The following is a 17,302-nucleotide window of genomic DNA, read 5'->3' as shown; positions in this document are numbered from 1 at the left end:
CGATTTTGAATAAAATGTTGTATAGGCAAAGAAAAAAGAAAGAAATGCATTTTCAGGGCACGCTTAAAACTGTGGGTATTGGGAATTAACCAAATTGTCCTGGGTAGGAGATGTAGGATGGTGCTGAACCTTGGAGCACTTTGTGGGTGAGAATAAGTATATATTGGACTCTGAGGTGGATGGGTAACCAGTGCAACGACTGGCACAGGGTACAGACATGAGTGTAGAGGTTGGAGAGGAATATGATCCTGGCTGCTGCTTTCAGGATGAATTGGAGAGGGTGAAGTTTAGTAAGACGGAAACTGATTAGTAGAGAGTTGCAATAGTCCAGACGAGAATGAATAAAAGAAACAGTAAGAGTCTTTGCAGAGTAAAAGGTAAGAAAAGGTCGAATTCTAGAGATGATTTTCAGTATGTGTGATATCCATTATTAGGAGTGAATGCACGTATGTGGCAGATCCTGGCAGTTATTGCAGAAATATCACAGACCATAGGCTCCCATACACATTAGACCAATGTCAGCCAAACCTTCCAATATCGATGGGTTCGTCCAACAGTATAGTATGTATGGTGGTGCTGGCTGACTGATGGTTGGGGGAGATGTCCGATTTTGAACTGGTGATCGCATTGTTCTCCTGGAGATAAGCCACTGGACAATGTGTCAGTCGATGTCTTTCTCAGAGAACACAGTACAGCTTGGCCGATCAAGCACTCCTGTATATGGGAGACATGGCTGAGATAGCTGTAGGCCCGAATGATCAGCTGAATCATCGTTCGGCCAACAGCCATCTAATGTGTATGTCCGGCTTTAAGCTGGCCACAGATGTTAGATAAAAGATAGCTGATCACAAGATCAATCAATTATCTAATGTGTATAGAGGTCTCCTCACACCTCCCCAACAAAAGATGTCGGGTTAAAAGGAGGATTTGGCCATTTTAGATTGCAGAGAGGTCAACTAAAGCTCCCTGACCCCTTCCAATATTTTGTCAGTTTGAGACTCATTTTGTTTGCCTGGGGCTTCTATAGTCCCTTTGTGACATTGTATCTACTACTCACTGCTGGTCTTCTAGTGGAATCTGAGGATTGCTGCCGCCCCCCTCCTCGAGGACTGACATGTGCCAAAAGTTTCCACCCTCTGGCATAAACAAGTCACATTGCTGTGTGGAAGAATTGAGAAACTCACTCAAGCTCTATCAGTCACCTTATATATTTACAGTATTTGTCAACTTTTGAGACTTTATCCACATCATAAGACATTTTTTTCTCACCTTTATATGGGCTTTGTCCCAGTGTAAAGATCTCATACAGAAGAATCCCAAATGACCACACACTGGTTTTTGCTGTTAATTCACCATAATTAATCAATTCTGGTGGCATCCATCTCAATAGTTGTCGACCTTGGATATTTATATAAGTTCCTGAATTCTGTGGGATAATAAAAAGATTGGCATAACCTCAAAATATCTTACAAGCTCAAAGATCAATGCTTTCCAGATGGATGAAACGTGAGGATTTGGCATCTTCCCCTATCTAAAATGTACAAGATTCTGCACTGAATCACTTCATAACCTGTCTTCAAAGGAGCTGCAGTTTTAACTTTTTGCTAGGGAGCTCCAAATTCCTTTTATAACTAACCCCTTAATAACCGAGCCAGAAAGGGGACCTTTTAAAAAAAATTATCCAAAAACTTCGCTATATCAGGCCTTAATAATAATAATTTTATTTATATAGCTCAAACTTTTTCCACAGCACTTTACAATTGAGCAGGATACTCAATTTTGTGAGAAATAGAGGGGGGTTAATGCTGTTTTTGAGAAATTGAGATAGTAGACATGCTTTAATAGACTAGTTAGCCTTCTTTGAACAGAACCAGGGGTGGGCTGGACTGGGGGATAGATGGGCAGATGACTCCGGGTTCGTCTCCTAGGAACTGTTCAGGACGGCCCGACCATCAGATCTGTAAGGTGTTACTGTGATGTGACTGCAGGGGATCTAATGCAAGGTACAGAGCTGATGAGGCACCTGGACACCAGAGAGAAGCACTGGGTCAAGAGATGGGACAAGCTGCATATAAAGGCTGTGTAATCGAGCTGAGGAGTGATGTACTGCAGATGGAGGCTGTATACAGAGGATGGGGAGTGATGTACTGCAGATGGAGGCTGTATACAATGGATAGGGAGTAATGTACTGCAGATGGAGGCTGTATACAAAGGATGGGGAGTGATGTACTGCAGATAGAGGCTGTATACAGGGGATGGGGAGTGATGTACTGCAGATGGAGGCTGTATACAGGGGATGGGGAGTGATGTACTGCAGATGGAGGCTGTATACAATGGATAGGGAGTAATGTACTGCAGATGGAGGCTGTATAAAAAAGGATGGAGAGTGATGTACTGCAGATGGAGGCTGTATACAGAGGATGGGGAGTGATGTACTGCAGATAGAGGCTGTATACAACGGATAGGGAGTAATATACTGCAGATGAAGGCTGTATACAGGGGATGGGGAGTGATGTACTACAGATGGAGGCGGTATACAGAGGATGAAGAGTTGTGCACTGCAGATGGAGGCTGTGCAAAAAGGGGCTGAGGAGTGATATACTGCAGATGGAGGCAATATACATGAGCATGTCTACATATAGAGGCTGTATAAAGGGGCTGGGGATTGATATACTACATAATGAAGATGTGTATATGACGCGCCCCTGGGCCTGTGTCGCGCTGCGATGCGCACGCGGGAGCTTACCCGGAGCCGGATCTCTTGAGGGTTGTAGTCTCGTGGCGGCGACCCGGTCCGTGCCCAGGGAGTCAAACTGAGCGGCGATGTACTAGCAGTAGATGGTTGGTGACTACGCCACCCGTTGAATGCAGCTATGGAGCTGCCGCTGCAGGGCAGACCGCTGAGGCCGGTGGAAGGATGGTGCAGCGTGGATGGTATAACCCCCAACGGGAGGGGTATGGCCTCAGGGCAGCCGACGTGGATAATGGGGGTAGCAGGAACCACTCAGAGACGGTGCGGTGTAGTTCAGGGTCTTTACTGGTGACAAAGAAAGACCCTCCCGGAGTACTTGCTAGTGATAGGGGCCTGGTCAGTCCTTGAGCAGATGGGATTTCCCCTGGCCAGGCGGAGTTGTAGGCCTTCCCAACTAACTGTACTCTTCTGGCTACCTTGCTAGAGGCGGGAATAAGTAGCCCACGTCCCTGAGTGTACCGTGTGGTGCTCACCCGTATGGCCGGTGACTCGGGGCCTTCTAATGGCTTCCGCTCCACGATGGCGGTGCTGGTCCCACGCGTGTGACCGTGCCTTCGGGCTTCTGGGCCAGAGGACCTGAAATCCTCTGCCGGACGGTTTCTGCTGCTGGCTAGGAGTTAGTCCCCACAGCCTCGGACTCCGGGTCCGGTTAGAAATCCTCTCAGTCAGGGCGAGCTCTGCAGCTGCCAGCCCCTGACTCGCTGTAACACTGCTCCCCACAGAGCTCCTGATGTTTCTTGCTATGCTGCTTCTCTTCTCTACTCTTGTTCTGTCTTCTTTTCTCACTCACTCTGCCTCAGCCCCGGGTTTATATAGGGGAAGTCCTTCCCCTCCCAAGACTGGGCAGGAGGTGTGGCATGCACAGGATCCCTGACCAAAGGACCTCCCACCTGCTCTCAGACGTAATATCTCTATCACTGTGGCAACCAGACCCCTGGGGTGTCACATTCCCCCCTAGTGAAATTTAGTACTCCGGGACTAAACATATTTTTTTTTTTAGAAAAACATAACAAGGTATAGCAATAACAATACAATAAGAAAAACACATAAGATGGTTACGGCGTGTCCGCAACCGGGTGCAGTTTTGAAAAGCAAGGTGTCCATTTCACCAAAACAGGGAGACGTAACCAGGTAGGGGCCTGTCCTGCCCCGAGTCCTTAACAGTCTTTAGTCCATCCTGGGTTACGCTCCAACTATGTACAAGGATTCCCGGTAAATCCACCAAGGACTCCTAAAAAGAACTAGAAACACAAAATTATACACAAGCAACTATAAACAAGTAAACATTATAAGATAGCTTAAACATTTAGATCCTCCAACGTGCGGGTAGCTGGCCTCTAGTGGCCCTAGTGGACCTACGGAGCTGACTGTCTGGCCCTGAACTACAGGGTGTAGGAGCTGTCAAGGGTAAACTGGGCAGCTGTCTATGGGCCCTCTGGCTCACTAGGGGTATGGCAGGCTCACTATAAGCAGAGGGTTGATTTTCCGGGTCTGCCTGTGTAGAGTCTTCTGCCTCCTGGACCGGCTGTTCTTCCAGCTCTACCGGTTGCTCCGTAGGTTCTTGGGATGATGGTTGGAGGAAGGTGAGTACGGGTACCACAACTGCACCATTGACTTGAGTCCAAGACCGAGGGAAGTCCCCGAGCACGGTACTAACCATATCTTCCCTTTCCTCTACGGGTCGATGGTCTTCTTGTTCCTCTTCAGGGTTCCTCAGTTGTTCGGGACACTTCTTCAGGTGGTCCCGGGATACAATGGCTGTGGTTTCCCCTCCGTCTTTACTGATGGTACAGACCTTCGGGTTTTCGTGGCTTGAGGGCAGTACGGTGTACGGGTCCTTCTCCCACTGGTCGTCCAACTTGTGGAGCCGTCTCTTCCTCTTCAAGACCTGCTCTCCGGGTACCAGGGGAACAGCGGGAGCATACTGGTTGTAAGTTTTCTCTTGTCTTTCCCTAGCCTGACAGAGACTTCGCTCCACGCTCTCCTGTACTCTCCGGTACTGCTGCTGCCTCTCTGTGTCCCAGTCTGTTTCTGGTGAAGTGTCCTCGGGTGTCAGGACTCCCATTTCCAGGTCAACAGGTAACTTACCAGGTCTTGCCCTCATTAGGTAAGCCGGGGTACAATTGGTGGAACCTACCGGGATGTGGTTGTATAGGTCCACCAGATCGGGCAACTTTTCAGGCCACAGACTGCGTTCTTCCAGCGGCAACGTTTTTAGAAGATCCATTACCACCTGGTTCATTTTTTCACAAAGTCCATTAGTCTGCGGATGGTAGGGTGTCGTCCTTATCTTCCGGCAGCCATACAGATTGCAGAATTCCTGGAAGACCTCCGCTTCAAAGGCAGGTCCCTGGTCCGTCAGCACTTGGTCCGGGTACCCGTGTGGACGGCAAAAGTGCTGCTGGAAGGCTCTAGCTGCTGTTTGAGCCGTTAAGTCCTTGACGGGGACGACAACCAGAAACCGGGAGTAATGATCCACGATGGTTAACGCGTAGACGTAGCCACTTCTGCTTGGGGTCAGTTTTACATGATCCAAGGCTACCAGTTCCAACGGTTGCCGGGTGACGATGGACTGCAGGGGAGTCTTCTGGCTGGCGCGGTCCTTCCTTCTCAGGTTGCACGGGCCACAGTCTCTGCACCACTTCTCAATGGTTCCCCTCATGCCTACCCAGTGGAATCGCTCGCGCAGCAGGAACTCCAGCTTCTTCCACCCGAAGTGTCCAGCTCCGTCGTGGTATGCCTCCATCACCATGGCTGCGTCTCTTCGTGGCACCACTACTTGCCAGAGTAATTCATGCGTCCGGGAGTTAACCATTCTGCGGCACAACTTCCCTTTGTAAAGGAACAGTCGACTCTTCTCTGCCCATAGTTGTTTGGCTTCCTCCGGAGCGTCTGGTTCAAGGCGAGCCTCCGGCCGAGTCAGCATCTCCTTCACCAGTCGGACGGCAGGGTCGCTGTCTTGCGTTTCCGCCCAGTTGTAGTGAGGTAAGGGGTTCAACGTAGCAGCCTGCTTACTCCTTACCCGGTGGGAATACTGGATAGTCCCATGACGGTGGAACGCAGGGAGTTCAATTTCTTCCAGTCCCTCCGGATCTTCTCCTTCGTCCGGCAGGTTGGGCATCCTGGACAGGGCGTCCGCGTTAGTATTGGAGCGCCCTGCCCGGTATTTGATTATGAACTCGTAGTTGGACAGACGGGCCATCCACCTCTGCTCCAGGGCACCGAGTCTTGCCGTGTCCAGGTGTGTCAACGGGTTGTTATCCGTGTACACGGTGAACCGGGAAGAAGCAAGGTAATGCTTAAAGCGCTCAGTGACTGCCCATACCACGGCCAGGAACTCTAGCTTAAATGAGCTATAATTCTCGGGGTTCCTTTCGGTGGGTCGCAGTTTTCGGCTGGCGTAGGCGATTACTCGTTCTTTCCCCTGCTGGATCTGGGACAGTACGGCTCCTAGCCCGATGTTACTGGCGTCGGTGTAGAGGATGAAGGGCTGGCTATAGTCCGGGTACGCCAAGATTTCATCCCCCGTGAGGGCCATCTTCAGCTGGCGGAAGGACTCTTCTTCTAGCTCTTCCCATTTGAAGGGCGGCTTCTGGTTCTTGGCCTTCCGGGACTGGCCTATCAGGAGGTCCTGCATAGGCGCTGCCTTTTTGGTGAAACCGGGAATAAACCTTCGGTAGTAGCCTACCAACCCGAGGAACTGCCGCACTTCTTTTACGCTGGAGGGGCTTGGCCATCCCTTAATTGCGGTGATCTTATCGGGGTCGGGAGCCACTCCGTCAGCGCTCACCACGTGTCCCAGGTACTGCACCTTTGGTTTCAGGAGGTGACACTTGGAGGGTTTCACCTTTAGGCCGTAACTCGCCAGAGCTTCGAACACCTCCGCCAGATGTTTCAGGTGGTCCTCATAAGTTTTGGAGTATACGATGACATCGTCCAGGTACAACAGGACCGTCTCGAAGTTTCTGTGGCCCAGACAGCACTCCATTAATCGTTGGAAGGTTCCTGGGGCGTTGCAGAGTCCGAACGGCATGCAGGTGAACTCACTAAGTCCCATCGGGGTGGTGAATGCGGTCTTCTCCCGGTCCGCCTCTGCTACAGGAACCTGCCAGTACCCGCTAGTGAGATCCAAGGTAGAGAAGAAGTTAGCAGATCTTAAAGCAGCCAATGACTCCTCTATCCTTGGTAAGGGGTACGCATCCTTGTGTATGATACGGTTGATTTTCCGGTAATCTACACACATCCTCATGGTGTTGTCTTTCTTTTTGACTAAAACTAGCGGGGCTGCCCAGGGGCTACAGCTATCCCGGATTACCCCAGCCTCCTTCATGTCTCTAAGCATCCCCTTGGCGTGTTGGTAATGTGCAGGGGGTACGGGTCGATACCTCTCTTTTATGGGAGGATGATCTCCCGTGGGGATGCGGTGTTCTACCCCCTTGACTCGCCCGAAGTCTAACGGGTGTTTACTAAACACTCTCTCATACTCTTGAACCACCCGGTAGACTCCCTGTTTCTGGTGGGAGGGAGTGGAGTCAGTTCCCAAGTGTAGTTGCTGACACCAATCCTCCATTACTTTCTTAGAGCCGTTACCTTCCTCCGGGTGAGATGGAGGCAAGGGTTCCACAGACTGTATAGAGTTTTGGTTGATGGTATATAATTTTGCTAGCGTGGCATACCGGGGCAGGTACACTTCCCTCTCCCCGATATTGATTATGCGAACGGGCACCCTCCCATGGCGTACATTGACCACCCCCCGTGCTGTCAAAATGGTGGGCCTACTGTCTGAGTAAACTGGTTCTACCATTGCCTGGTAATCTCTACCTCTCAGACCAATAGCTGCCCGGCACCAAATCATCATTTCGCTTTTTGGGGGCATGGCAATAGGGAAAGGGTCACACATTCTTACGCTACCAATCTCACCGCCGGAGAGTTCCACCTGTTGCCGTCGCATCAGTGCCCGGATCTCTTTCTGGAGCACTCGCTGCTCGCCGGAGCTGGCGTTCTTGGCAACCTGCTGTAGAAGGAAAATCACCTCTGCAAGACAATTCTCAATTACATTAGTTCCTAGAGTTATTTTTGGGTGGCTCTCATGTTTGTCAATGTCTACAATGATCAGTCCCTGTGCTGCCAGTTCGACTCTACCGATTTTGATGGTCACCTCTTTAAATCCGATCTGTGGCACGGGCTGGCCATTGCTGGCGATGATACTCAAGTCGTCGTCAGGGTAGCGGGTAATATCCGAGTCATTCCAGTACTGCTTAAAGAGCACGTACGGGATAGTGGTGACCTGTGACCCGGTATCCAGTAGGGCACTCATGGGAATGCCATCCAGTACCACAGGCAAGACTGGACGTCCTCCCACATATCTGTCGCGCCAGTTCGATGGGCCTGGTGATCTTTTTCCTGGGGGTTGGCCCTCTACCCCAGGTTGTGCCCGTTTAAAGAACAGTACCTTTCCATATGTCCGGGTTGATTGCAGCGGCGGCAGATGGGTCGTCCGTCCTCGCTGTATCGGTCACTGGGTCTTCCTCTGGCCGGTGAGGTCCTCCTTGGTCGACGCCACGGGATGTCCTCCGGTCCGGATGCCAGCTGGATCTTCCCTGGGGTGGAAACCTGTAAAGACTGCACAGTTCGGGTTAGCGCAGCAACGCTCTTAGCTAGCTCTTGGACCTGATGGCGTAGGTCTGGAGCCGGGTCATTGTCCAAAGCCTGCGCATCAGCTCCCACAGGCCCTGCCGACAAGGGCGCCACCTCCTGGTGGTAAGTGATAGCTGGGCGCCTGTGGGTCACAACGCCACCCGGTGCCGGTTCTCGGAGCACCCGGATGGCTCTGTCCTTGAACTGTGCAAAGTCCAGATGGGGATCCTGTAAGGCCATTGCCCGCAACTGGGTTCGGTGGGCATTGCAATATAAACCCTCTATAAATTGTTCAGTCAACAGCCTGTCCTCGTTTCCCACCCCATCAGGGTCGGTCTGCTTTATGGCCCTCAGGGCCTCTTGTAGGTTTAGTGCATAGTCCCTTATACTCTCATGCGCTCGCTGCTTGCACCCGTAGAATCTAAGCTTAATCTCGGCTGAGGTGCGGGTATCAAAGGTGTCCTTCAGCCGGGTTAGTATCCCTGCGACAGTCTTCCTCCCAGGTGGCCAGGATTTTACTTCCCTTTTGGCTGCCCCGGTTAGTTGGGCCACCAGGATGCTCACTTTTTGCTCTTCTGTGAGGGGGTACACCTGGAAGAGGCTATCCAGCTTTTCTCTAAAGTCATGCAGGGTATGTGACTCCCCTGAGTACTGGGGTAGCCAAGCTGCTCCCGGGATATAGGGCATGGTGAAGGGCATAACTGCAGCAGCGGTGGCGCTGGCGGGGGTTGAGGCAGGGAAGCTCTCCTCCGTATCCGACATCTTCCTCCCCCCTAGTGGACCGTGGCCTACCTTGCGATGATCCTGTTCCGTAGGCCGCGGCTCCGCAGTGGATCGTCAGGGTTGAGGACCTTCCGTCGCGCTCCGGTGACGTCGGCGTCTGCTGGGCTCCTTCCAGGACCTTACGCAACGTCCGGACGTGAGGCGGGGCTTCAGTTCTCGCGCGCTTTCGGAGTCCACGCCCCTCTTCTTCCCGCGCGGCGTCCTCAAGATGGCGTCCAATGGCGGGAAAACTCCACGGATGGCGGGAAGAAGGTCGAAGATGGCGCCGGATGGCGGGAAAACTTCGCGGATGGCGGGAAGAAGGTAGAAGATGGCGCCGGATGGCGGGAAACCTCCACGGATAGCGGGAATCTTCACCACTGGTAAGTTTGAACAGTCTTTGCTTTTCAGGCACGCAGTACCCGGTGGTTGCGGGCACGAGATCCTGCCGACTACGCCAAAGTTGATGCGCCCCTGGGCCTGTGTCGCGCTGCGATGCGCACGCGGGAGCTTACCCGGAGCCGGATCTCTTGAGGGTTGTAGTCTCGTGGCGGCGACCCGGTCCGTGCCCAGGGAGTCAAACTGAGCGGCGATGTACTAGCAGTAGATGGTTGGTGACTACGCCACCCGTTGAATGCAGCTATGGAGCTGCCGCTGCAGGGCAGACCGCTGAGGCCGGTGGAAGGATGGTGCAGCGTGGATGGTATAACCCCCAACGGGAGGGGTATGGCCTCAGGGCAGCCGACGTGGATAATGGGGGTAGCAGGAACCACTCAGAGACGGTGCGGTGTAGTTCAGGGTCTTTACTGGTGACAAAGAAAGACCCTCCCGGAGTACTTGCTAGTGATAGGGGCCTGGTCAGTCCTTGAGCAGATGGGATTTCCCCTGGCCAGGCGGAGTTGTAGGCCTTCCCAACTAACTGTACTCTTCTGGCTACCTTGCTAGAGGCGGGAATAAGTAGCCCACGTCCCTGAGTGTACCGTGTGGTGCTCACCTGTATGGCCGGTGACTCGGGGCCTTCTAATGGCTTCCGCTCCACGATGGCGGTGCTGGTCCCACGCGTGTGACCGTGCCTTCGGGCTTCTGGGCCAGAGGACCTGAAATCCTCTGCCGGACGGTTTCTGCTGCTGGCTAGGAGTTAGTCCCCACAGCCTCGGACTCCGGGTCCGGTTAGAAATCCTCTCAGTCAGGGCGAGCTCTGCAGCTGCCAGCCCCTGACTCGCTGTAACACTGCTCCCCACAGAGCTCCTGATGTTTCTTGCTATGCTGCTTCTCTTCTCTACTCTTGTTCTGTCTTCTTTTCTCACTCACTCTGCCTCAGCCCCGGGTTTATATAGGGGAAGTCCTTCCCCTCCCAAGACTGGGCAGGAGGTGTGGCATGCACAGGATCCCTGACCAAAGGACCTCCCACCTGCTCTCAGACGTAATATCTCTATCACTGTGGCAACCAGACCCCTGGGGTGTCACATATATGTGACATGTAGAAGTAGTGCTGTTGCTTTAAAAGCATTCAGCAACTATTAGAAGTAACACAAGCACAGGAGACAGGAAGTGTTGTGCTCCAGAAGCATCCAACAACTAGAGGGGTTAACACAGTCACAGGACAAGGGAGAGTGTTTTTGCGGAGCCCCAGGGTGATTGTGGGGAAGTTGTTTACTGTCTGGCTACAGCCGAAGAGAAAGGTGGTGTGTGTGTTCTGTATCTCACAGAAGCCCCCTGCAAGTGAAAAGGATTTAATTCAGAAATAAAGCTAAGCACAGGTCAGGTACAGTTCCTGAACTAGCAGTGCAGAGTATTGTCAGGCAGAAAGATAAGGACTGGAATAAATGGTGTCACAGGGATCATCTCCCTCAGAACCCCCCCCCCCCCCCCCCCTCCATCTCACTGTGCTGTAAAGAATGCTGAGTCCATTAATGTTGCCTGGTGGAAAGACTTGTTTTCATGCTTTGATTTTCCTTAAAAGACTTTGTAGAAACAAAGAACTGTTAAAGCATAGAGAGAGAGAGCTGGTTGAAGACATATGAAAAGCTTCAGCTGAAGAGATGCTGATTGTTTTAATTGTGTTAATTGTTTATTTCTTACAGGCATCCTACAAGAAAAAAGTTGTAAGATTAGGTTGTTATCAATGTTTATGAACGTTATACCAATGTCACAATGCCAATTTGTATATAAAGTTATCCAACTTTCACCACTGTCTCAGAATTGATCAGATTGACCAATTAAGACAAATGTCGAGGACGACATTCAAAAAGGAAGGAAGAGTATGACATGTAGAAGTAGTGCTGTTGCTTTAAAAGCATTCAGCAACTATTAGAAGTAACACAAGCACATGAGACAGGAAGTGTTGTGCTCCAGAAGCATCCAGCAACTAGAGAGTGTGACAGTGTCACTGGTTTTATATGTGAGAGGAGGTATGTGTCACTCAGGATGCTCTCCTGTGTGAACTAAGGCTGTGTGCCCACGTAGCGTTTTACAAGCGTTTATGCTGCGGAATTTCCGCAGCATAAACGCTCCAAAAACGCTTGGTAATCCGCCCCCCATGGTCCTCAATGAGAAGCCGCACTGTCAATGCCCACACTGCGGTTTTTTCCGCTGCGTTTATGCTCCGCGGAAAAATCCGCAGCATGTCATTTAATTTTGCGGAAGCGCGGCGTAATCGCCGCCATTGACTTGCATTGGGCCGCTTCAAATCCGCAAATATGTAAAAATAATTGTGGAAGTGAAGCGCATTTGCTGCGGTCTTGTACCTCAAAACCGCAGCAAATAGGAAGTGAAGTCACAATTGGGCGTTCCATCCATCCATCCCATGAGCATCCCATAATCCAGGAAGACGAGAATCCCATAATATTCCCGTCTCTCAGGATCATGGCTGCTAACGTGGGATGGTACAAGCGGATGAATGTCAACGTGGGATTCATGATTAGTGTGGTAAGTGTCTGTATGTGTCTGTGTGGTGTGTATGTGGTCTGTATGTGTCTTTGTGGTGTGTATGTGGGGTCTGTGTGGGGTCTGTGTCAGCAGGCAGACATAGGCCGATGTGACACTACTACTCCCATCGGCCTATGTCTGTCCCCCGTCCACTCATGCCAGCAGGATCAGCTCGATGGGAGCAGTAGTTCCCATCAGACTGATCCTGCTGTAAAATGTGCCCCAAAATTAAATTTAATAGCCCCCATATGTGCCTCCATATATTATTGACCCTATCCCCCCCCCCTATTTTTTTTTTTTTTTTGGGGGGGGTGCTATCATTATTAAAGTTTTTTGTTTATTGGCCCCAATAATATGTAATCTACTGCCCCCTTTTTTTTCATTGGTGGCCAGTGGTTACCTAAAAAAAAGTTCATACATTACCTGTCCCCGCCGATCGCCACCTAAAATAAAGTAAAAAATAAAAAACTACACCTGTACTCACCTAGACACCTAATTCCCCGAAGCCATCGATCTCCTGTAATAAAATATAAAATAATAAACCACAACCTTATCCTTACCCCTCCGTAGTAGTCCACGAGTGTCCCACGATGATCTCCAGTTCAGAGCAGCCACACAGAATGTGACCGCTCTGAACCGCTGCCGCCGCTAGAATGAACGGGTTCGCCGGGGTTCAGTCAGCGCTGCTCCGGTTAGCTGCTTTACGGCCCCGCTGTATCATGAGAAATTCCCACGGTACAGCAGTGCTGTAAAGGAGGTCACCGGAGCAGCGCTGACTGAATGCACTCCGGTGACCTCAGTTAGGGGCTCATGCTGCTGGGAGCGGACGTGTTCCCGGCAGCGTGAGCTTACAGCAGCCATGCACAGCTGTCACCATCTCCAGATGTGACAGCTGTGCATGGCAGATCAGCGCAGGAACGTGGACAGGTAACTATTTTTTTTTTTTTAGTAAAATTATAATTAAATAAAATTGTGTTTTATTTCAAATAAATTATTTTTTTCTGGGTGTTTGTCTTTTTTATTTTTAACACTTTGTCGGTTAGTAATGGTGGTGTCTTATAGACGCCCATCATTACTAACCTGGGCTTCATGTCAGCTGGCGCTGACATGAACCCCACCACTATTACCCCCTGCCACCGCACCAGGGCAGCGTGGAAGAGCGAGGCTAAGTGCCAGATTTGGCGCACAAATATGATGCGCCAAATCTGGGGCAGCTGAGGGCTGATATTATAGCCTGGGAGGGGGCCTATAACCATGGCCCCTTTCTAGGCTATTAATATCAGGTCGCAGCTGTCCGCCTAGCCTTTGCTGGCTACAATTTATAGAGGGACCCCATGTCACTTTTTTTGGGGGGGGGGGCTTCCTATATAGTAGCCAGTAAAGGCAAAGCGGCTAGCCTTTGCTGGCTACAATTTATAGGGGGACCCCATGTCACTTTTTTTGGGGGGGGTCTTCATATATAGTAGCCAGAAAAGGCAAAGTGGCTAGCCTTTGCTGGCTACAATTTATAGGGGGACCCCATGTCACTTTTTTTGGGGGGGGGTCTTCATATATAGTAGCCAGAAAAGGCAAAGTGGCTAGCCTTTGCTGGCTACAATTTATAGGGGGACCCCATGTCACTTTTTTTGGGGGGGGGTCTTCAAATATAGTAGCCAGAAAAGGCAAAGTAGCTAGCCTTTGCTGGCTACAATTTATAGGGGGACCCCATGTCACTTTTTTTTGGGGGGGTCTTCATATATAGTAGCCAGAAAAGGCAAAGTGGCTAGCCTTTGCTGGCTACAATTTATAGGGGTACCCCATGTCACTTTTCTTGGGGGGGGGGTCTTCATATATAGTAGCCAGAAAAGGCAAAGTGGCTAGCCTTTGCTGGCTACAATTTATAGGGGGACCCCATGTCACTTTTTTGGGGGGGGTTCTTCCTATATAGTAGCCAGAAAAGGCAAAGTGGCTAGCCTTTGCTGGCTACAATTTATAGGGGGACCCCATGTCACTTTTTTTTGGGGGGGGCTTCCTATATAGTAGCCAGTAAAGGCTAAGCTAACTGCTGCGGCCTGGTATTAATAGCAAAGGAAGGGTCCATGGTTATTGGCTACTTCACAGACTATAACATCAGCCAACAACCGTCTGCTTTCCCTTTGCTAGTTATTAAAACTATGCGTGAGCCCACTTATTTTTTTTGGTTAAAAGATTTTATTAAAGTGAAAGATTATTGTACAGTGTATGTAGGTTCATTCACTGAAAGCTCCTGCATACGCTGTAAGGTTGATTTCTCACGTCCACATATCCACGTTAGTACAGATAAGTGTGACCGAGCATGCTTTGCAATGGGTCTGTGTGTGGGTCTCCGCTGTGTGTGGAAAATGGCATCAACACTCGTCCCGGAGATTGACGTGTGAAAGAACCGTACAATATAGGTGAGGGGTTAGTGTTGGTGTGTGTGCGTACATATCTCCATATGTTTATTTAATTATTTTTTGGGGTTAATCTTTTATTCCTCCATTTTGTTTTTAAAATAATATTCACACACGTTATTATTCACTGTAGATTGAAAAATATCCCGAAATATGGGACCGAGCTAGTCCTGATTACAAAGACAAGCAGAAGAAAAAAGACGCCTGGGCCTCTGTGTTGAGCCAAATGTATCCCCAGTGGGTGAATGTGGAACGTGATGCCCAAGAGGAAATTAGTAAGTTTTGATTTTTACATTTATTTTTATATCTATTTATAATTGCACTTTTTGGTGTTAAAGCAGTTCATAAATTGTTTTGGTTTTGTCATTGCAGTGTATGATATTAAAAATCGGTGGAGATCGGTCACCGACCGGCTGGTGAAGTATCACCAGTCGGTGCAAAGTGGCTCATCACCAAAAAAAAGAAAATTTCCTTTTGCGGACGAGCTGGCCTTCATACTAACCAGTAGGAGTTTGCGGAGGTAAATTCCCAAAACATATTAATTGAAATGTTTCCAAAAATGTTGTATTTACATTGGGATTTACCTTTTATTATATACAGAACTGAAGGAAACATCATGGCCCCAACAGCAGAAGAGGACACAAACACAGAGCAAGCAGAGGAGGAATCCGAGGACTTTTTCCAGCTTTCCTCACCGGATCCATCTGCTTCGGCATCTTCAGCATCTGGTTGTCCCTCACATTCTTTGTCCAATCCAGCGGACATCGGGACGGGTTTGGTGACTGATTCTCCTGCTCCTGCTCCAAGTGACGCTGGAAGCTCTGCTGGTGATGTGTTGAGGCCCACTGGGAGGGGGTCTGGTTCTGCTCATCTCGTGGCATCGAGAAGGGCGGGCAAAAAAAAGGCCAAAAGCCACGGGGGTGGGACTATTGTGCTTGAAGCACTCACAAATCGAACCCTCAGCCTTGTGGAAAGGGCATCCCAGGAAGATGCCATCGATAAATTTTGCTCAGCCCAAGCTGCCCGCATCAGATCTCTGCCACGAGATAGGCAGAACATGTACATGACTGCAGCAGGCGCTATGGTCATGGCAATTGAAGAGGCAGCAGTTATGCCCTCGCCCCCAGCCGTAGTATGCGGAATATTTAATTGTTTCAAACCCAGTGTGCCTCCACCACGACCAGCAGCTGCAACCCAGCGTTTTGGGCAGGTTGCTGCAGCATACCGTCCAGAAGATATGCAACCAAGTTATGGTCGCCAAATGGCTCATGGTGCATCATCATTTGTCAGAGGACCATCCCCCAACTCTACTTTTTCTCAAGAAATGTTTCCTGGGTACAGCTTTGAAGAAGACCTTCAAAACATGTAGTTAAATAATTTTACCTCTCCCTGTCAGCATTTTTGGACCCTAGCAAATACAGACAGCACCTGTAGGTCGATAGATACACAATGTTTTAGAGAATCAGACAATTAACAAAGACCTTTTCTTATGGTCACCTATACCAGGCTTCAGGCGTAGGGGACTGTAAGAAAAGGTGTTTCTTTTTATATAATTAAACAACCTACAGGTGCTGCCCATATTTTAGGGCCCAAAACTGATTACAGGACAGGTGTGCTGTACACAGTGTGTAATTTCTTCCCAAGTTATGGGCAATGTTTGTCCGATTAAATTTTATAGAAGTTTGTTGTTTTTTGTTTTTACAAAGTTTTTTACAGTTATTCTATATTACGTATTAAAAAAATTATTTAAACTATCTGTTAATTTTTCTTTTCAAGTTTACATGTGGTTGGATTGGGTTGTAATGAAAAAGTGTTCCCCTGATCTGCGCTCACCATAGCGCAGGTCAGAGGAACTCTACATTTTTGAAATTTGTTCAAACTAATCTACGTATGTGGTCGGCTGTATACAGTCGTTTTTAAATTAGAAATATACTTTGATATTTTGGACCACAACTATTTTTTGGATGAATACTACTCTCAACACTGTTATTTGCTAGTTCTGTTCTTAGCGCAAGCAAATAACAATGGTGAGGGTTGACTTTAGCAGACAGTACTTGTGAAGAGCGCTCTAGGTAGTAATGCCAATTTACAGGCTCTGGTCTTTGTGGGTTGTTCACTTTTGCGTTGACGTATTGTCGGAAAACAAAATGTAGAAGGTTGCAATTCAAGAAATATTTTAGTCAAATTTAAGTTTAACCAAAATTTATTTTTTTTAGAAACATTTTTTTTTACATTTTTATTTAAAAAAAAAGGAGGAAGTTCTTCTTTTATTGTTCATCAGATCTTCTCTGCTGGTCAGGCTGCTCAACACCAGCACAGGAGTATTGCCAGTGCACGGCACCTTCAGGACTCATGAAGTAGTCAGCGAAGGTTTCTCGCACCCTGGCACCAGAGTTGGATGGCCTTCCCTGACCGGAGTTGACAACTGGAATTAATTCAGATAGCTGTGACTCCTCATCTTGCTCGGTGCTGTACTCACGAGCATAGTTGTGGAGTACACAGCATGCCTTAATTACAGTGTCAACGGTCTCCGTATCCAACTGGATGGCAGTGTGAAAGATCCTCCACTGACTACACATGATTCCGAAGGTGCATTCCACATATCTGCGTGCACGACTCAGCCGATAATTGAAAATCCTCCGCCGGGCATTCAGTGCCCTTCGTGGGTATGGGCGCAGCAGGTTGGTCTGTAAGGGAAATGCCTCATCCGATACCATCACAAAAGGAACTGGATGTGTGGAACCCGGCAAAGGTCTTGGGGCTGGGAGCGTTACGCCATCTTGAAGAATTTGCAGCCCAATCTGTGATGATC

General features: G+C 49.4%; 1 protein-coding gene across 1 annotated transcript; it reads left to right on the top strand.

The window, feature by feature from the left end:
• The first annotated feature begins 217 nt into the window (after positions 1-217).
• On the top strand, positions 218-15,937 carry LOC141271483 (uncharacterized). The gene is made up of 4 exons (XM_073681549.1): positions 218-280; positions 14,624-14,765; positions 14,863-15,010; positions 15,091-15,937. Exons 1-4 carry the CDS (start codon positions 218-220, stop codon positions 15,857-15,859), a joined length of 1,122 nt encoding a protein of 373 aa, XP_073537650.1. The 3' UTR covers positions 15,860-15,937.
• The last annotated feature ends 1,365 nt before the right edge of the window (positions 15,938-17,302 follow it).

The sequence above is a fragment of the Phyllobates terribilis genome, unplaced genomic scaffold (genome assembly GCF_046119375.1).
Source record: "Phyllobates terribilis strain yellow unplaced genomic scaffold, ASM4611937v1 Scaffold_5__5_contigs__length_657084704, whole genome shotgun sequence".
In the NCBI taxonomy this organism is placed as follows: domain Eukaryota; kingdom Metazoa; phylum Chordata; class Amphibia; order Anura; family Dendrobatidae; genus Phyllobates; species Phyllobates terribilis.
This window is presented reverse-complemented; position numbering and strand designations above follow the sequence as displayed.